Source organism: Dipteris shenzhenensis, chromosome 17, assembly GCF_047967505.1.
Source record: "Dipteris shenzhenensis isolate YYH24624 ecotype China chromosome 17, Dip_SZ_1.0, whole genome shotgun sequence".
Lineage (NCBI taxonomy): Eukaryota > Viridiplantae > Streptophyta > Polypodiopsida > Gleicheniales > Dipteridaceae > Dipteris > Dipteris shenzhenensis.
This window is the reverse complement of record NC_141612.1, coordinates 19,489,082-19,510,138: the sequence shown is the minus strand read 5'-3', so window position 1 is coordinate 19,510,138 and position 21,057 is coordinate 19,489,082. Positions and strand designations below refer to the sequence as shown.

Sequence of the window (21,057 nt, the reverse complement as noted above, 5' to 3'; positions counted from 1 at the left end):
GTAAGATCAGAGGACCACACCATTGGTGGGACTCTGGATCTATATCTCTTTTGTATTGTGTCCATAGTTTTGGACGGAAATATATAAGTTTTGGTGGTTTCTCTATCTGGCTGGTTCATTGTCTATTGATGAGTCTGCACATCTATGCGACGCACATTAAGTAAAGAAGTTTGTGATTCCACATCCCACACGCACACTATGTGAGCTCCTGGGCATTACTATAAGTCTTCCACTGCGTGTACCCTCTGTTGGGTTATTTTCTAACACTTCATGCCCCCATTGCCTCATCCACCCTGATGTACTGCTGATGATGACGATGATGATGATGATGATGATGATGATGATGAGATTGATTTATAGTCGACCATTGACATGACTATGTTGTACTTAGGACTTAGTACTACCGTTCTGCATTTTTGCATTTTGCATTGGTGTGGATGCTCATTTAGTAGCTCCACTACCACAACTCATTTGTACAAGGTTTTTCACAATCTCATAAACACATCGGTCTTCCGAAGACTTTAATAAACTCTCTTTCTCTCTCTCTCTCTCTCTCTCGCGTGCCTGTCTCGCCGACCTGTCACTTTTCTCTCGCCCATCTCGCCCATCGCCCGCCTACTCCGCCTGTCAGTCCGCCGCCTTAACTGTAGCTCGCAACGTAGCTAGCTAGCCAGTAGCTGCTGTTGGGGTAAAGGCACATTGCCACCCCTTTATTAAAGATAAGACATCTATGACTGTCTTAAGACAGTCATAGGGTAAAACCTAATCCTAATAAAACTAATGAGTTTGTGGTGTGGCTCATCACTTCACACCCGCACATTTGAGTCTCTCACTCTCTCTCACTCTCTCCCCCTTTTGCTCTTCTCCCGGTTTCCTTCCCTCTCAACTGGTATCAGAGCCATCCCCTACCTCTTCTCCCTCTACCCTTGCCTACCCATCCCCTCGATCTCTACCTAGCCTCTGCAAGGGCAGCAGCGCGAGCAAGGGCGGAGGCGAGCGGGGCAGCGTGAGCAAGGGCGACGCGCAGGTGTACGGACGTACGTCGTCCGTACATCCGTACGGACAGGAGTCGCCCGTACAGTCCCGCGGGCTGCAGCAGATCTGCGAGCAGCAAGGCGGCGCGCACGTGTGGACGCCGGCAGCGTGAGCTCAGAGGCAGTGCGGGCTGCAGCGGCAGCGCATCGCGCAGGCGCACGCGTGGGCGCAGGCCTTTTCGCGCGCCGTACAAAACAGTACGGACGTACGGCCGTCCGTACGGCCGTACCTACAGGAAGCTGCATCAGGGAAGAACTTTCGAAAAAAAAAAAATTTCTCTTCTGGGATTCCGTACCCTGCACACGTGCGCAGGTACGGGAAGTACAGCAGGCACAGGATTTTTTTTTTTGGAAGAAAAAGAAGGAGAAAGAGCTCTCTGCTCTTCATTCAGGATCATCTTTCAGTTCTCAAAACTGTGTTTTCTTGAAAGTACAGCAAGTACCTTCATTTACCTCGTGCTTGAGGTGAAGAGAACCACAGTGTGTGGTTGATTGCACAGTTATCTGTTTTCGTGAAGGAAATGCCTTGATTTTGCAGAGGACTTTTATGCTTTTACTGGGCTTGAATCTCAGTTTCCGGGTGAGTAGATCATAGGGCTTTTGCCTGGCAGTTGATGCTTTGTATGCCTTGAGGTAGTGTGGTGCCAGAGAGCACACATTTGCCTCGATTTCCGCAGTGTGGAGGTGACATTTTCATGCAGGTCACATTTCTTGTGCAACACTCAGAGAACTTCAGTTGAGCCACGCTTGGCCAGGGCGCATCGAGTTTACTCGGTCCCTAGCTGTCCATCGTTGACAGTGCTCAAAAGGTTCCTCATTGAGTGTTTGTACGTTGGGATCTGTGTATGTCATTTCTACACAGGGCAGTATATGCATTACACTGTTGGTTGATTTTGTCAGAGAGACTTTCACATTGCATGCTACCTCAGTGTTGAGGTGTTCTTCACTTGGTTCAGGTGTCAGATCAAGGGGCTTTTGCCCAGATTTTGTTTGAGAGCACTTGGGTTACCGACAGAGATCTTCAGATGCATTTTATCCCCTTGGCAGAAGGGTGATTGCTTGGGATTTATCCCATTTTCTGTTGCAGGTTTTGTGACAGGCTGAAGTGTCAGATTTTTTTTTTTTTTGGTGTATGCAAAGTGGTTTATGCATATTAAATCAGTGCAATACCTCATCTGAGGTGGGAGAAGTGATCAGGACAGCAGTGTTTGTGCTTTGTCAGCTGATTATGCACTGTTAAAGCACTTGTGGAGCAGCTGCAGCATTCTGAAATTACTGTTTTTATGCCTATTTGAGCACGGTACAGTGTTTCAGAAGGTACAGTAACTGGGGGGAATTTTCTGTTTTGCTGCAGATTTTCTGACAGTAAAAAACAGCACTATTGTGAGTGCTCCTGGCTCTTGATAGAGCAGGTTTTTTCTGAGAAATCAGAATTTTATTCAGTCTTTCTTGACTTACAGGGAGTCAGGTACTTTCCTTATCTGATATGGCATCAGGGGGAAGTGAATCATCAATTCTGAACATAAAGAAGTTGGAAGGGGCACACAATTATGCATTATGGGCAGAACAGTGTTTGAATGTACTTCTGTTAAAGAAGATTTCTAAGCCCATAAGGGTGAAGGGTGTCAAGCCATCTAACATGACAAATGATGACTGGGAAGAGCTTGATTTGTCCGCAAGGGCAGCTATCATGCTCACTATTTCTGATACTCTTGTGTTCAATGTTCAGGCTGAAAAGACCTCTTATGGCCTATGGCAGAGGCTAGAAGAGTTGTATGCCCAAAACAGCTCAGCCAGTAAGGTTTATTGGTTGAAGAAGCTGGTTGATCTTCGCATGAAGGAAGGTACAGCTATGACCTCACACTTGAGTGAGTTCAATGCCATCTTTACACAGCTTATTGCACAAGGATTGAACCTTGATGAGGAGTTCAAGGCTACTTTCTTGCTGTGTACCCTCCCTGAGAGTTGGGACACTTTCAAGACCACCCTGTCAAATTCGAATGTCACTCTTATGTATGCTGATGTAGAGAGCTCTCTCCTTATGGAGGAGATGAGCAGGAAGAATAATGCGAGCAGCAAGTCTTCAAATGCCTTGCAGGTACAGGATAGAGGCAGGACTCAGCAGAAGGGGAGATCTGCTAGTAAGTCCAAATCCCGCAGTCAATCCCGTGGCAAAAAGGATATTGAATGCTTTTATTGTGGCAAGAAGGGACATGTGAAGTCTAAGTGCTTCAAGTTCATACGGGATCAGAAAGCCAAGAAGGCTGAAACAAAGGATGCAGGCAATGGAAGCAAAGGCAAAGGCAAGGCCAAGGCAGATGACTTGGATGCAGTGAATGTTGCAGCAGAGGACAGTGACAGTGACATACATGATGTTTTATGCTCTTCTGCTGTAATAGCACATGCTTTGGCTATTGATGGCCATGACATGCACACCTGGCTCTTGGACTCAGGTGCTTCTTTTCATGTTACTCCTCATAGGGAGTGGTTTACTTCCTACACAGGTACTTATGGAGTTGTTCATCTTGGGAACAACTATGCATGTCAGATTGCAGGGATTGGCAGTATACAGATAGTATTCCCTGATGGACGCACATTTATGCTTGATGGTGTTCGCCATGTGCCGCAAATCAAGAAAAATCTGATTAGCACTGGCTTATTGGATGACAGTGGTTACCACACCACATTTGGGGATTCCAAATGGGTGATTACTGATGGCCACGCTGTAGTGGCTGAGGGTTTTAAGAGTGATACCTTGTACCCTCTTTATGTTTCCAATGTGGGTAATCATGTTGTTGCCATAACCGAGCTGCCAAAGGTTTCATTGTGGCATAGCCGATTGGGACACATGTCTGTTAAAGGAATGCAAGAACTGTCACGCTTGGGTTATCTGCCGTCTCTTTCTTTTTCAGATTTGCCTACTTGTGATCATTGCATATTTGGCAAGCATTCTGTGACTCCTCATAAGAGGAGAACTCCCCAGAATAGAGCACCGCTTGATCTAGTGCACACTGATTTGTGTGAGATGCCACAGTTATCACTAGGGGGTGCAAAATATTTTATTACTTTCATTGACGATGCCACACGCAAAGTGTGGGTCTATTTCTTGAAGCATAAGGGCGATGCCTTAGATGCTTTCAAGAAGTTTGCCGCTCAGGTTGAGAATCGGACAGGTCGTAGGCTGAAATGCCTCAGATCCGATAATGGGGGTGAGTATGTGTCACATGCTTTTGTGCAGTTTTGCGAAGCTAAGGGCATCAAACAGGAACTCACAGCCCCTCATAATGCATCTCAAAATGGTGCAAGTGAGGGGATGAATCGAACTATTCAGGAGAAGGTTCGATGTATGTTGTCTTATGCTGCATTACCCCATGGCTTTTGGGCAGAAGCCGTGCAAACAGCAGTTCACATTATTAATAGGTCGCCAAACAAGGCTTTGGAGTTGAAAGTGCCAGAGGAGGTGTGGTCTGGCAAGCCACCTTCATATAAGCACTTACGTGTATTTGGCTGCGAGTGCTTTGCTCATGTACGCAAAGAACTGCGCACCAAACTGGATCCAAAGTCTATCAGATGCATCTTTATGGGTTATGGTGACGAAGGTGAAATGGGGTACAGGTTATGGGATCCCGTTAAACGGAAGATTATACGCAGGAATGATGTCATCTTTAAAGAGGATAGTGTACACAAGGAACCCGTGCAACCTGTGGAATACAGGAGGGTTATTTATGATGATGTTGGACAGCAAAGAATGCCCATTTATATGCAGCAGCAGGCTGCTGCAGATAACCCTGTTCAAGAGGGTATACAGGCTGAAAATCAGCCAGATAATTTTGCCAATGATGCACCACTGGATATGCCAGCAGATGGGGCTGTAGAACAGCCAGATATGGTGGTACAGCCACCCGTCATGCATGACGAACAGGCTGGACAGCAGCCTAATCCGGAACATTTTGTTAGGAGGAGCACCCGTGTACAACGGCCTCCTGCCAGGTTTGTTCCAGGAGCCAATAATGTGGCTGATTTTATCATGCTGACAGATTGTGGTGAGCCTTCCAGCTTCAAGGAAGCTATGGGAAGAACAGAGAAAAAGAAGTGGGAGAAAGCCATGCAATCAGAAATGGACTCCCTACTTCAAAATGATACATGGGACTTGGTGCAGCTACCTGCACGCAGAAAGGTTTTGCCATGCAAGTGGGTTTACAAAGTCAAAGTGGATTCAAATGCTTTACCGAGGTATAAGGCCAGATTGGTTGCCAAGGGATTTAAGCAGGAGAAGGGCATTGACTTTGATGAGATCTTTTCCCCTGTAGTCAAGATGACTACTTTGAGAGCAGTGTTAGCTCTTGTTGCTCATGACGACATGGATTTATGTCAGATGGATGTGAAGACAGCCTTTCTTCACGGAGATCTCCATGATGAGATCTATATGAGTCAGCCAGAGGGATATGTTGTTAAAGGGAAAGAGCAGCTTGTGTGTAAGCTCAAGAGGAGCTTGTATGGACTCAAGCAGGCGCCAAGAGAATGGTACAAAAAGCTCGGCTGGTGGGAGACTTGGGCATTACAGGAGATATGCCAGTTTTGCATTGTGATAGTCAGAGTGCTATCATGTTGGCAAAGAATCCGGTCTTTCATCAGAAGACCAAGCACATAGATGTGAAATATCATTTCATCAGGGAGGTACTGGAAGACAAGCGACTTGAGCTTGTGAAGGTGCATACTGATGATAATCTTGCAGATTTGCTCACTAAGAGCTTGCCTACAGAGCGGTTTGCACATTGCCGCCACATCATGGGATTAGGATAAGACCATTCTTATTTTATGGTCTTGTATATAGTAACTGTATATTGCTGTAATTTTTATTCTTTTCTCCCCTTTAGGCACATTGGCCTTTAGGTGGGAGGTTGTTGGGGTAAAGGCACATTGCCACCCCTTTATTAAAGATAAGACATCTATGACTGTCTTAAGACAGTCATAGGGTAAAACCTAATCCTAATAAAACTAATGAGTTTGTGGTGTGGCTCATCACTTCACACCCGCACATTTGAGTCTCTCACTCTCTCTCACTCTCTCCCCCTTTTGCTCTTCTCCCGGTTTCCTTCCCTCTCAGCTGCACTGCTAGGAGCCAACCAACAGCGCCGCAAGCAACAGAACCGCCACCAGTGGCGTCATTGTCAACAACAACACCTCCTTCACTTCACATCTCCGGCAATCCTTCCTTGATCAATTGTTCTCTGCTCCCTGTTTTCACTTCACAGCAAGCTCTTAGGTTCTCTAACCCCGAGTTGGGCTAAACCCCCCGCCCAGCCCGGGGGTTAGATTCAACTAAAGGGTTCTATAGCAATAGCCAATATGGAATGGCCTACCCTCTCCTCCAAATTCCCCTCAACTCCATCAGCCTCACCTATCAGGACTCGGTACTCTACAGTTGCAGCCATGACACCCTCTGCGTATGCACGCAATTACCAACAAGAACGGTCCAAGTGACCCATCATTGGGCAACATGAACAGATTTATTATTTGCAGCAAGCAGTCAAAGAGTTAAGGCTTGAGCTTGTAGAAGTAAAAGCCCAACTTCAAGTTCTAGAGGGACCAGGCAAGCAGGTAGTAATTGCTGAGGTTGTGAACTCATATAAGAATTCTCCTCCTACTCCTCAACTAGTCTCTACAGTCAAAGATATGGTTCATACTGAAGTACAATCAATCAAGAAAGAAGTCATTGAGGAGTTCGACACAAAGGCAAACAAGACTGATATCCAAAAAGGGATCAAAGAACACGAAGCCAGACACAATAATGCATTGAAGATCAGAGGTGGGGGGCTCCCTGAAGGATGGTTCAAAGATGATGACCCTTTCAGTGAGACTTTAGCACATGTCAAAGCCACCATGCCTAATATTGAATGGAAAGTTGATGATGATGATGATGATGATGATGATGACAGAGCAACTAATATCCGGCACTCCAGAGGACATGCTATCCTTACACTTAAGTCGCGAGATTTACAGATCAAGCTTCTTCGACAATCTTACAAGTTGAAAGGGACCATGATATGGATAGCTGAGGAACTTACACGAGCTCAATTGAAGATAAGGCAACAGAATTAGCTAAAGTCAGGGCTGCTAGGAAGGATGTAAAATGGGCAGTTTACCATGAAGGCATAGCATTAATCAAAGAGTTTATATCCAAACCAAAAGACTCAGTCTTAAACTGATGTATGGCTGATTACTCTTTCAGACTATTATGTAGGTACTCTAAATAATTGGGGTTGCTTTTGCCCTCCCTGGGAGCTGCCATATGCCCTCCCTAAAGCAGATGTACTAGATGGTTCTTTTGCTGTCCCATAGACCTGTTGGTCTCCCATGGACATTAATAGAATTTATTTTTTTTCCTCCCTGCCCCCCTCTCCCACTCTACCTCCCCTGGCCCCCCCTCCCCCTCATATACTGACTGAGGGAGGCAATACGAACTTTCTGGAAGCGAACATTCTTGATCGATTTACTCCCTTACGTTAATTCGCCGCACCTTATGTTAATTTTGCACTCCCCCTGCCATGAACTAATTAATTGAAACTGCATACTATCGACGGGGGGCCCTATTTGCTCTGAAGTACTGCTTCAATAACACTAAACATTATTTTCATAGAATGCAATTGCACTATGCAATTGCACTCCGCCCTGAACAAATCTCTCTGGGTAAATACTACTCACTTTTGACAGCATGCACTTGTGACAATATAGGCCCGTGTTTGACATGCTTGCCAGATGTATATACGTCCATGCTTCAAGGCCATTGCTGCTGCTGATTGATTGCACAAAGGATACGCTTCTTGAGAGAGGCCTCTGATACACAAAGAGGACAATGTAAGTTTATCAAAAAATCAGCAGACGTGCAGCCTCACTAGCTTGTGGACAGTAAACTAAAATGTAATGAGAACTCTCTCCAACCCTACTCTGGTCCTCTCCTGCAGATTAAGCTGAGTAACAAAAACTTCCTTTTGAGCTTATTACAGGAGATCGTAATTCTTTCTAGTTTATGAGGCAAACCTTTTAGTTTGCTGTGATTTCCTGCCCTACCTTCAAATTTCCCTAAATAGATATTTTCATCATTGATTATAGAGGCCCAGTTGACAATTCCTTCAACTACCTTCACTATCCTGGCTAGATTATTTGCCGTGATTCTGTTTTCTCTTGTCATGGTTTCCTGAATAAACTATGGTATTGACCCTTACACAAAATCATGTAAAAAGAAAAAATGCTCCAACAAGTTGTAATTGAAATGGAAAAGCTAGACCTTAGTCTTAACAAAAAGTGTGGGACCAAATGGCATTTTACAATACTTTTCAGCCAAGTAATTACCTACCAGTAACAGTACATTATTGCCGTATATTTAATCTTCCCAAAAAATCGGATAGACTGCAGACCAACCAGTTTCCAAGTGAGCCAAGGACAGGCCTACCGAAATCAACTGTAAAGCATATACAATTTATGCTTGCAAGAAGCACTCAAATAAGTGTGGTTTCCTATACACCACCTCTGAGCTTGCAACCTTTTGTGTTTCTTTATAATGCAAAGAAGAAAACATACCGAACATCTTTGGCAATGACCGTGCTTCCATCTGCTGTGCCAAGATGACGCAGTTTTGTCTCCTCTCTTGTGCCATCTCTAAAAGCATGCTGTTAGATGGAACGCAACAACTTCAGTGTAGAGGAACGTATCTGATCACAGTACTCTATGAAACAAACACAATTTCATCTATTGCCACAACGAGACTGACCCTGTAAAAGCAACTGGTGCCAAATGGGCATGTTGCATTGCCAAAATTAAAATACCTGCAATCAATTTCACTGCCAAAAGATAGATAGTCAGGTCCATTGAACAGAAAGAGAAACAAAGTGGGCATGTTCATTGAAATGCATCACAAATAAATCCTCTGATCTTCCAACCACAGAAGGGGAAGATGTGAACTTAAATTTGGCAACAAATCAAGAGAAATGACTTAATAATGAACATCAAATGCTGGCAATGCACATACCTGATCTTAGCTTTGTACCCACTAACAATTTCTTGCTTCCCCTCAGGGTTCAAGTACCATATGACACTTGGGATTACATAATAAGATAAGACACGACACACAGGACAAGCTCGGACTACAGTATCTACATCCATGCCTGGAGCATGAGGGTTGCTCCTCCAACCCCTTATGCATGAGATGCAAAAGGGATGGTCACAACCTGACAAAAGACCAAACTTCCTTTCGGCAACTGTTGGCTTAGACAAAACCTTTTCCAAGCATATACTGCATTCAATATCCTGACTGCGTAGAAGAGAGTTCAAGCGCTTTTGATTGCGCTCACACTGCCTCTGATGTTCCTCCCTTTCATCAGGCCTAAATGGATGAAGACAAAGCTTACCACATGTCTCACACAAGTCCCCATGAAGCTGAGGACAAGAGTCTCCACGAGTACACCTACCAGTAGCAGCCAGAGCACAAATAGGCTCTTCACTGGGATCTATACAGCTTGATCCCATGATATTGGTTTCAATGTTTGATGAAACAGACTCTTCTGAAGGTGACAATGTCCAGGCAGCAGTCAATGGGCCTACTGACAGCTGCTTTGAAGGCTCGAGATCTTCTACACTTGTATGAGTAAAAGCCAGCTGTTCAACAGTAGTGTGGCTATTTCCAATGTCAAGACGACCAGCTGGAGCAAAGCGCACTGGCAAAGCGATGTTTTGTGGCTCTTTAACCTTAACATGTTCATAGCGACAACGGCTTCCATATGAGCAAAGTCCCCTTTGATAAAAGGTGCAAACCTGTGATAGCCCACATTCATTAAAATGATTTTCAAAACAAGTATTGCAGAGACACTGACTTTTAATTTTCACATGCAAACATATGTGTCTATGCAATGCTCTGCGATGACATTCCACCTTTTTCTTGAACAGAAAATGAAAGAACAAACAGAGACAGAGGAAAAGAGAGAGAGAGAGAGAGAGAGAGAGAGAGAGAGAGAGAGAGAGGGGGGGGGGGGGCAGAAGGGGTCTGTAGACACAGAGCAAAACTCAAAAACTAAAAATTAGAAAAGAAAAACCGCTCATATGCAAAACAATGTCACCTAAAACTTGTCAGCATGATAGATTTACTTGCAAATGATAAACTAAAAGTTTTATCTATAATAAAACAATGTGAAGCAAGCATTCAACTTCATCACAGACATGCAGAACAAAAATCAGACCGGTGAAGGTAATGAATATAATATTCATTCTTATATTATAGCCAGCATTTGCAATTGGATGCATCAAAGAGAGAAGTGGCACAATAATAATAAGTAAATCAACCCAGCAGCCAGAATACTCTTTACCAAGAAGACCCCATTAGCAACCTGGGACTACTACGAACTTAAAAGATTACAACAGCATAGACTTCATCAAGGAAATCTTATTAAATAGCTGACCAACTTAGAAATGTCTACATTCAACAGACGAATTTCACCCCCCAAAGAACACGCTCACATGTAGAAAGGACTCCCTGTATGAGGCATCTAGTGCATCTATACCCATAGTTCCAACCTTACAACTCCCTTTTTGGACCTAGTTGTAATCATACTAGTTTCTCCACTTCACCACTTTGCTGACAATACTAAACATGGAATTAATGAAACCTAATACACCAGATAACAATGCCAACAAAGATGCATTTACATTCACAGTGAGCCAAAATCAGTTGTGCATACATTGTTTTCTTGATCCCTCCAATCATGGGAAAATTCACAAGCATCCCCTTTTAAGCATGCTCCATGCTTAAAATACTTGCACAAGACCCTGCAAATGGAAAACACATAATGAGCAAAAAAATCTCAGCAATAATAATGTTCATCTTAACGTTCATTGAACACTTGCTAATTCTAAACTTTATACATAGAAATGACAGCATGTAGACAGCAGCGCAAGGTGATGTTTCCCGTAACCCAATAAAGAAAAATAAGCATGGTCACAAGCCTAGGATAGCTCTTACTCAAATTCTTATAATGATTCAACAGTCACTGATTACTGACAACCAAGTCCATCAATCTTCCTGAAGTACTCGCTCTTTACGGTCTACTTAGCATGTTGATAACAATGAAGAGGCATGAAAGAATACCAAAGCCTATAAGGCCATACCAAGGCTAAGTGTAACAGTATACCCTTATCTATGTCTGAGAAGACACATTAATGCAAGGCTACTTATTGTTGGAAAGGTCACCTCTCCATCTGTAAGCCCCCATACGAGGAGAGCATGGGGGGGGTGAACCTGGGAACTGAGAGAATGCCACATGAGCAGCAGCATGGCTGCCATGGGGGTAGACATCAGAGAAAGAAATGAGCCACTGATCTGGCGATGATGTCAGCAACAGTACGGGGGATGCCATGTGGCTCTACGGGGCTGGAAGGAGCCTTGCAAGAGGCAGAACCAGCAGGGCAGCAGAGGCACCTGTATATGGCTGAACGAGGGGGAACCAGGAAACCTGGTCGACCACAGGAAGGGCTGGTAGGGCTGGTCAGAGCCAGCCTACCAGGACTGAACCAAAACAGGACAGGTTGGGCTGGACCTTGCAGTAAAATAGAGGGCTCTATGCCCTGAAACAAAGGCTGCAAAAGGGCCTAGAAAGACCCTTATATAGGGCCCTGGTTGGGCTGGTAGGGGCAGCCAACCAGGTCGGTCATTTACAGACTGAGTCGGCCATCATAAGGGGCTGACCAGTCAGTATTTCAGAGGGCCCTTCGGGCCTATAAAAGGAGAGGCCCAGGGCCTCATTTTGTATCCAGTACTCCAATTTGAATCAAGGCTTGGTGAAATGTGATGCATTACAATCTTCTGAAAAGCCCAAAAAGGGAAAACACTCACATTCAATGCAATGGGATATACCCAATTGTGGATAGTGATAAGAAGAACTTGATTGAGCTCTGCATCATGCTCAATTTCTAATGTTGCCCATACAAATCTGCAGTGCATAATTGAAAACAAGGATATATTTTTCCATACCCATTCAGTACAAGACTTGAACGCACATCATGCCAATGATCCCATGACCTCTATGCCTAGACATGGCAGTTGCCCTACTAGAGACTCCTCAATTCCCCTTGAGTCATTTGAAAGTTTCATATTCTGAAATATACCTTTGTAAGACTAGAATATATCCAATCGTACAAATTTAGATTTTTTGTTGTTCTAAAGTCCAATATTCTACAAAGAAAATAAAAGAAACACTTCTGAAGAGAATGGTGAGATGGGTGGCACATGATGATAATTTGGTTGACTTTTGTTGTAAAAATCTAGAACAAATTTGCATTCCAGACTTTGTGGTGCAAGTTGGGAATGGTCAAGATGGATACTTTAGAGTTTGGATGCTTTTCAATCCTCTTCTTGAATGCTTGCCAAAGCTAGTTTTGTTGGTTCAATTGACGAAAACGAAAGAGAAGAAAAAAGAGGTAACAAAAATACTCTGAAATTCTAAGACATCACAAGAGAGCATTAAGAACCTGATAATTTGAACAAATGAGAAGTGGTAAGTAAACATGGGAGGGTGCCTCCATGAACATGCCAAGTCCTTTGGGGAAGGTTGAAACATTCTCTCAAGCAAAATTGTTTGAGAAAAAAATGAAGCCAAGATTCCAAAATAGAGAGATCAGCTCTATTGACTGAAGATGGAAGACGGGCAAAGCCTTACATGGCACTTACAAAAGATCTATTATCACAGGCAAGAGCTTATCTGTGTTGGACAAATAGGGAAACAAACTCATATCTCCATCGCAGTCGATAGCTCATCCCTTACATATATTTGTATACATATATTTGTATATGGACGAAGTTGGGATTGCTTTCTCAACGCATTCCCTCGAGATCAAACTCTTCATCATAAGCCTGTCAATGTCTTTCAATAGCTCTTTGTCTCAAGGGGCCACTAAGCCATTTTTTGGAAAGCTTCGTGAAGATGTTTCCATAGGATCAGTGACTTAAGATGCTTGTCAAGTCTTCAAACAGCACTGTAGATAACTCTCCCAACCAAGGATACAACTACAATCTCTTCCTTGCCTCGCTACTCTCCTACGTTGAGAAGGTACTAGGGACTTAGGTGGCGGGAACTCCTTCGCACTGGTAAGGTGTCACATGGGATGCACTTCATCAAAGGTTGTCTGAGCTATTTTTCCATAGGCTTAAGACCACAATAACTATGAATCCTTAGCGTACTAACTTCACCTCACCCTCACTACCCTTAGTTCTTGTTCCACATTGACTACTCGGTTCATCTCCCTTCCCTTCACGTCCTAAAAGCTTATACGATACCTTTGCTCGATGTCGCTAATTTTTTTCCCTTTTGCAATTTCATCTTACCTATCCTTCCACTCGACCAAATAAACTTGTTGCATAGCGGGTCATTTTTCAATGAACGTCAAGAAAACTTAACGATTCACGTGGAAGAGTAGCTTTATCTCCTACGAGCCATCGTCTTATACATGGAAAATTCACACCCTTGTAGCAAGGCTAAGTTGCTTGTAACCTCACCCATTCTTAAATATTGTGGACGGCCCAGGAGATACCTTTGCACATTTACCAGCTTTTTGGACTTTAGATGCTCTCAGCTCTATCATATAGTTAACGAAATATGGTCTGCCATAGTTTTTATCCAATTTGTTATCTTGGCACGTGCTTTTCGCTTTACAGCAGTCCGGTTTACAATGAGACATCCTATAAGGGATTTTACGAGGCAAATCCAGATAGAAGCTAACGAATGAAAGAGAGAGAATCACAATGAGCAGAGAAGCCAATGAGAAAACTCAACAAAGGCGGAAGACTTGACAAATTGTAAGGTGTCAAGGCCGTAAGCCTGTCGTACTCCATTTTTTGACGGATCATCGACAGAATAATCGGAAAGTCTCTGTAGGCTAAAAGGAAACAGAGCTGCAACAACCCCAATGGGGAAGTGTAGAGAATCGAGTGAAAAAGAAGCAAACCTGGTGGTTGACATGGCGGCAAAGTGAGGGAATGGATGGAGTAAGAAATGGGTTGGTGAGGAATCGTCCTCTGCTTCGAAGTTTGATGTTGCCGATCTGCCAAACTCCTGCACAATATCAAAATTTATATCTCTCTCTCTTATTATTTCCCTGTTTATTGAGGCACTCTCTTATTGTGAACGAACTTCCTTGAATTTCCACGTTTAATTTTCAATTTCAACTAGGTTGCGGTAGGCAGGCTCTCTCTCATGGCTCTAACTCCAAAATTAGATCTCAATCCTCACTATTATCCAATTTGAGTTTCAGTAGCACGGTTGTGAGCTTTGTCCAACAATTACTCAATCAAGTGATGGCATGAAAGAAAACATGCAATTATCTCCCTTCTATATAATAGATTTGAGGGAAGAATGAATAAAAAAGTATGCTTTTTGGTCAAATTTGGAAGTAATCCTTTAGATCAATCTAAAACTAGAGTGCTTGTCCAGCTGGGCTCTTGATGAATACTTCTCTCTTTTGCTATCTTGTTGAGGTTCACATGAGTCACGTTGTCAGAAATGATGTAGAAGATTGATGTTCAATTGCATGCAACCTTTTTTAGAGATGTTGTTCATGTCGACAGTAAAACGTAGTTTTTCTTTTTTTCGGAGAAAGACAAATTCCTATTCTTTGCATTGTAAGCAAATCTATTGTCATTCCACTTCGAGCGAACGACGAGGAGATGTATTTCAGAAATGTATAAATAATAAATCAAAACGAAATTGAGCCAGAAGCATGCAATTGTGACAGGAAAAATCCAAACCCAAAGCTGCATTGCATGTACGACAAAAGTTCCAGCACCATTTGCAACTTCATTGGATCCCTTTTTTCGAAGGCACAAATGTTTATTTTTTGGGTCAAATTATGTTCCTACGCTTTAGGAAATAGTACTTCCGCGCTCTGGCCGCCCTCGAGCGTGTTGTAACCTAATGGACCTACTGTGTTGTGGCTCCTTATGTAGTACTGCTCTAAAGTTCGTGCTTTGTCTACGGTGTCTGTTGTTTCCAAAACTTTGATTTCGAAATTTTCTTCGAAGGGCTTGTAACGTTGCAAGTCCTCTTTCATTTTCGCCGGTGGTTTTTTATTGTGCTGTTTGATCCTCCGCGGCAGGTCCGTCGTGCTCCCTATGTACTTTTTGTTGTTGGGCTTACACGTGATGCAGTAGACGACGAGGCTCGCACGATTCCCTTGCGCGGGCGCTTTAGTGGAGGCTCCTCCTTCATCTCGAGGCTCGCGTCTTTCAATGTCGTACCTGCGTAAACATTGACAATTACGTTAGTCATCGAGGTTTTCGGTCTTTTTTTTTCATTTGACGTCCATAATAGAATGCATTTATTTACTTGCCCTGGTTTTTCTCTGTTGCCGTGAAAGGATCGTTTCCAATACCGAAGCGCTCCTCGTATAAGTCCCTGTCGAAAATATACGTTAGCTTCTCCATTGTCGTCACCGGGTGCATCGCGTCGTGTGTCCCTCCAAATTGTTCCATGAATTGTTCGAGTATAGCCGTTGCTTGATCGCACGTCGTGTCCCTCAGCAACTCCAAGGATACGTTGTACCCGTAATGCAGCAGCTCGCACGCATACGCTGTGATCCCTTTCGTCTTCGTGTCTAGTAGCTTCTGCCCCTCCAAACTTTCCATCATCCTATCGGTCTCATCGAACTCAATGTCAAGCTCGACAAGGATCTCTTTGAGGAGTCCTGCAGGAGAAGTGCAATCGATGATGAGTTTGTTGTTCTTGCAACTCGTTAATTCTTTTTCTCAATTGTTGTGTTTTTTTTTTAATTTTCGGAAGCATTACGCACCATTTGCGAATCTCAAGCCTCCCGGCTCTCTTTTAGCTGGCAAACGCCTATTGCAGTTGTCAATGAAGTCGCGTAGTTCCGCATACGTGTTGAAGCCGTTGATGTAAGCTCCCGGACGTTCTCCTGCATTGTTTGCTAGCCGGAATTGCTTTGTGGTTAGGAAGAACCTCCTCTTTGCTGGTGGAGGTTTTGTTGCCTTCGCGTTACTTTTGTATAGCGCAAATAGCTGCTTGCAGGCACGACTTATTACACCGTCTTTTCAAATGAGCCGTCTTTTTAAATCTTCAAGAAAAAAAGATTCTTTCACGCTGGTGGAATTTACCTTGTCTGCGTCCATGTCTTATGCTGCAATGTCCCGAGCTTTATGATTCTCTGCACCTGTTCTCGACAACAGACAAGATATTAAAACCATTTTCCTTGCACGCATGTTTGACGCAACATATTCATGACTTGCCTCTGCCTTTTTCAATCTCTGGTAGTGAATACCTTTATGCGCGTGGTTGTGTTGTCGGCTGTGAGAACTCTCGTGGAATTGGTCTAAATATGTCTGGATGTGGGCAATGTAGTATGCACAGCCTCGTTCTCTCAGTCACTCTGGACAACATCACGTATGCCAGGCCAGGGGCAAACACTCCTCGGAATATGAGCAGCGCTTTGTTGGATATGGTTGCGCCTTGGGATTTGTGTCCCGTGATAGCGTATGCTAGGGTCAGTGGAAATGTGGACTTGTGGAACCATTTTCCATTTATTGCCTTTCGCTGATGCTTCGAGCGTCGTAATGTGAGCACGGCCGCTATTGTGTCCACGACGACAGTGATACCGTTGATTTCCCCCCTGCTAGTTGCATTGATGCTCTTGATTTTGCACATTGCTCCATTTGCGGCACCTATTGCGAGGTCGATGTTTTCCGTTATCATTGCCTTCGCCCCCACGCAAATTTTTCCTATCTCGTTGAAGCTTTTGTCCTCCAACCATTCTTTGAGAGCTGGTTCGCTCGCGGCGTTACTGTGTATTTGAACATGCACAATCGTCTCGGGAGTGTTGAATTTCTCCACAAGCTCATCGTTGAAGGTAGCGACATCAACTCTGTGTGTGCAAATGATGGTTGTTTCGACATCGATGAAGTGGCATGCACCTTCCTTGTCGACAATGCACTGCCCCAAACAGTCGGAAATCTCGTCAGTTGTGGGCGTCCTGAGTCTTATGGTATGCAAGAATGCCAGGAACGGCATGTCTCGTGCATGTCGCACCGAGAATTGCATGTGGTACATTTTCGCTGCAGGCCAGTGCGCGGAGGACGTGATGTGGCACGGCTCGCAGAGATCCTCGCGGTGTTTGCAGACTGGTGGTAATTGTGCCAGGTCTCCAAAAATTATCAGCATTTTGTGTCTGAATGGCTCATGCAATGTGCCATTCATGACATTGACGATTTGTCTTACCACGAGATCGAAAGTCATCCTTGTTAGCATGGACATCTCGTCAATGATGATCGCGTTGGCTTCCTTGATTGCGAGGTGTCGCTCATCCGTCTCATGGATGTTCAGTGGGTATTGACTGCTGCGCACAGGGATCTTGAATTGGTAGTGTACAGTGGTTGCAATCCCGCTCAGCCGCGTCGCAGCCGCCCCTGTTGATGCACAGAGTATTGCCGTTTTGTTTTGCGCTACCAGATGCGAAACATAGTATCGTATCAAGAAGCTTTTGCCACTACCTGGTGTTCCACAGACAACGTGTAGCCCCGAGCTTGTTGAAGCCAGGCTTTCGAAGACTCTTTGTTGTTCTACTGTCAATGCGGCATTGGCAACGGTGCGAAACTCGGCCATTTTTTGCAACATCCTCGCGCATGTTGGCCCTTCGACGGTTTGCTGGTCGATGTTAGGCGCTTCCATCGGGCAGTCTCGGATGATCGCAACCTTTTGCAATATCATATTGATCAACTGGTCCGTGTGGTCAGTCGCTAGCAAGTTCCTTTGCGTGTATTCGGTCACATACATCTCGAGGTCCTCGTTGCTCAATATGAGGCCGCGCATTTGGCATTCGACAAAGTAGGATCCAGCTGTGTTGGCAGGTGATATGAGCTCCGTTTCATTCCTGAAGCTGAGTTTTCGCAAGAGCACGTTGTAGAAGTACCCCTCTGGTTGATGTCCAGGGTGGTAGTCAGTGAATCTGACTACTCGCTCACATTTTGCGATCCTGTTGCCGAAGAGGTTAAGACTGACCGTTCCACGTTGCGTTTCCTTGGGCTTTCGTATCACATATTGCCTATGGTAATCGTAGAACGTGCTCTCCTCGATGACGCTTGGTCTCCCGCAGTATATGTCGACCGGGTGCAGGGTGACGTTGTTGTTTCGCGAGACGATGCGTTGTCTTAGAGATGGTGGCGAGGAGTCGACATAGTGAACGGTCTCGCTCCTTGTGATTATTGGTATCTGCATGCAGTTTAGCGCGGCCTCTGTTGGAGAGGTTGGTTTTGATAGGAGGCTCGCGGCGATGAGTTTCAGCTTTACTTCGTCGAGATGTTGCAACCCCAAACGTGAGGCGTCTTCTGAACGGATGTTCAGTTTGCCCATTGGTTCAGATTTCATCGCGTACTTGAGGAGGTAGTGAGAGATTGAAGAGTTTGTCACCCGCTGTATGTTCATGTGCGCACCCCACAACAGTAACACGGAAGGGTGGTAGGGGACGACGTTTCGGTGCTTAGGTAATACAACCAACGTTGCGTCAGAGGGTCGAGGATGGGTTCATATTCTGGCTGTGTTGCGAAAGGGAAGCCGTGCTTGCAACTGTGGTGTGACGGTCCGACGTAGCACGCTTTCCTGCATACGTGCGATTACTTCCTGAGAACTAGTTCTCGCAGCCTTGTGTTTCGAGGATCCAGGGCCTCGTCCCTAGGGACGTAAGCTGCAATCTCATTTGCAATTCGCCGACGGTCATCATGGTGGACCCACAATATGACATGGGCGTGTAGGGAGCCCCTGTTTTGTATCTCATAACGAACGACATGGTGTTGTATTCGGCCAAGCAGACCGTCGGATGAAAGCAAATGCTTGCGCATGAACATGTGGAAGCGTGCGTGGAAAAGTGCCACGCATTCAACAGGACAGTCCTTCCAAGTGAATTGCGCATTATAATGCGTTGCGATGCTCTCGATCACATTAATTTCTTGCCACCGTGTATCGGTGACCTCGTCTGCAGTGAATGTCAGAAAGAAATCTGGGAGGCCCCAAGCATCGACCATCGTTATGAGGTCCTTCAGTTGCCGTCGATGCCACGATGGGGACCCCGGCATTGTTGATGGCATGCTGTAGCGAAGCACGTGTCTCATTGCGTCTTCATCGGTCGTGGCAGGGTTGGCTTTCCTATATTGGTCGAGGTCTCGTTGCAAGCATGTAGAGTTGCTTGAATTGGCAATCATCACTGCCTGTTTTAACTGGAACATGATCAACAGGTACGGCTTGTAGAGCGTGTAGATAGAGAATAAGGTGCATATTCTCATTTTCACATAGTTGCTGAACTGTATGCAGCCATCATAGTAGCCCCGTCCGAAAGGGAACAGGAATGGGAACACTGCTGACTCCATGGTTATGTCAACGCACGCACTGCCAGCTGCTGCTACTCCGTCGACGTGGAATAAAGCGACCCTCTCTGAAAGCATTTCTGTACCCCGTAGCTGTATGGAGGCAAACTCATGCTTGTCCCTTGCATCAAAGGCGTGACGGTTCGCGGGGTCCACCATGTTTTGCAAAAGCAGGAGCTCAGGCTGAGATTCCGCTATTGACATTAACTCGAAGGGAGCTGTCTCATCGTGTAGTTCCAAGATACCTGCAATGGTTTGAGGACTCAAGATGCACATACCCATCTTGATGTCCGCACGCTCTGCTAAAGAATTGTACTTGCGCAATATTGGATTGTTCTCGATGTTGTATGCGAGCACACCTGACAGCTCGTTCGTCACGATTTCTTGAGCCGAGCTTAGTGGGACGTTTCGCCAAGATATCAGAGGATTGTCTAGAAGTGACCTTCGATCGAGTGTGCCACGAGCAATCGCATTTGCAGTCGTGGTAACTGAAATGGATACATCTATGATGCTTAGCAGTTGCGTGTGGAGGTGGTTTGTTTTAAGCAACTGCCGAGAGTACTGTGGCATCAACCGCACAATGTATCTGCTCCGCTGGGCATCTCGTGTGCAGCTTTGGCATTTCCAGTAAGTCACTTGCATGCCCATATTCTCGCAGGCATCCAAAAGTATCATGTTTCCGAGTGCGGCGGTGTGGCTTGAGATCCCTATGCCTTGCGAAGAAACGATCCTTTGGTTTGCAGACACTAGCGTGGTTATGCCACAGACACCGCAGATTTGAAGGCTAGAGAAAATAGCCGCGCAATTACTAACCCATTGCTTGTATCTATCTGCGATGGTCAACCACGATGACGTAGCTGGCCTCAAGGACATCTTTCTTGATGTTATATCAAGTTGAATAGCTCGATCTCTGGCTGCTCTGAGCGTTGACGAATGGTCATGTTCGAAGGAGTTTCCGGTGGTCATTTCTACATCGTGACATGAATCGATGTCTTATGTTCGGGTTTAAACACCTACATGGATTAATAATAAAAACCATCCGAAACTTTGCTACAATTTCACTCACGTGGTTTTGTCTAAACGCAACAGGAAAAACAAAATGGACTGAACCTCTATCTTTAGAAGGTGAAAGAATTGATAAAATAACTTGAATCAAGCAAATACATTTTGTTGTGCGTACCTTTAGGAGAAGACACTCATTTGGAGGCTGCAAACATCTCGAAAACAGAAGTGTTGCAGACATGATTAGTATGTTGGTCGAACCAAGCAAATGTAATGTTCCCTTGCGGAAACAGAATGTGCGAAGAAGTGTGCGTGCTCAAGATGAGGAGTTTAAAAAAAAAAAACCATACGTAATGTATGGTGGAGAGCCGGCACATGTCTCTCCAAAAATTATATATCATAGGGGAACGTGCCATCCCCCCGTTTCGAATAGTCACCTCCAGTGTTGGAGGTGTAGCGCATTAATGCGGACCAGAGCAACAGACAGTGCAGAAACATTTCAGAATTGAAATGACCATACATTGTACTTACGTGGAGTATCCTTTCTGACGTCCACAGCTCGACGACAAGTGGCCTATTTCTTTGCTGGAGTGTTGGAATCTGAAAAACAATCAT

General features: G+C 44.8%; 1 protein-coding gene across 5 annotated transcripts in view; it reads right to left on the bottom strand.

Annotated features, from left to right (window-relative positions):
* Positions 1-14,362, bottom strand: part of LOC147891813 (zinc finger (CCCH-type/C3HC4-type RING finger) family protein) — a 49,344-nt gene extending 34,982 nt beyond the window's left edge. For 2 of the 5 annotated variants that reach the window (XR_015542459.1, XR_015542460.1), the window contains exons 1-7: positions 14,025-14,362; positions 10,766-10,853; positions 9,064-9,845; positions 8,806-8,875; positions 8,616-8,704; positions 8,392-8,444; positions 7,740-7,871 (exon numbers count right to left, since the gene is read on the bottom strand). Coding sequence is in view for 2 of the 5 variants with exons in the window: in XM_087388329.1 (XP_087244455.1) it covers positions 8,405-8,444; positions 8,616-8,704; positions 8,806-8,875; positions 9,064-9,845; positions 10,766-10,853; positions 14,025-14,038 (1,083 nt within the window). In the remaining 3 variants the exon portion in view is untranslated. Of the gene's footprint in view, positions 1-7,739; positions 7,872-8,387; positions 8,445-8,615; positions 8,705-8,805; positions 8,876-9,063; positions 9,846-10,765; positions 10,854-14,024 lie in introns of all 5 variants that reach the window. The other 3 variants (XM_087388329.1, XM_087388330.1, XR_015542461.1) reach the window with 2 other exon arrangements.
* Positions 14,363-21,057: the final 6,695 nt, after the last annotated feature.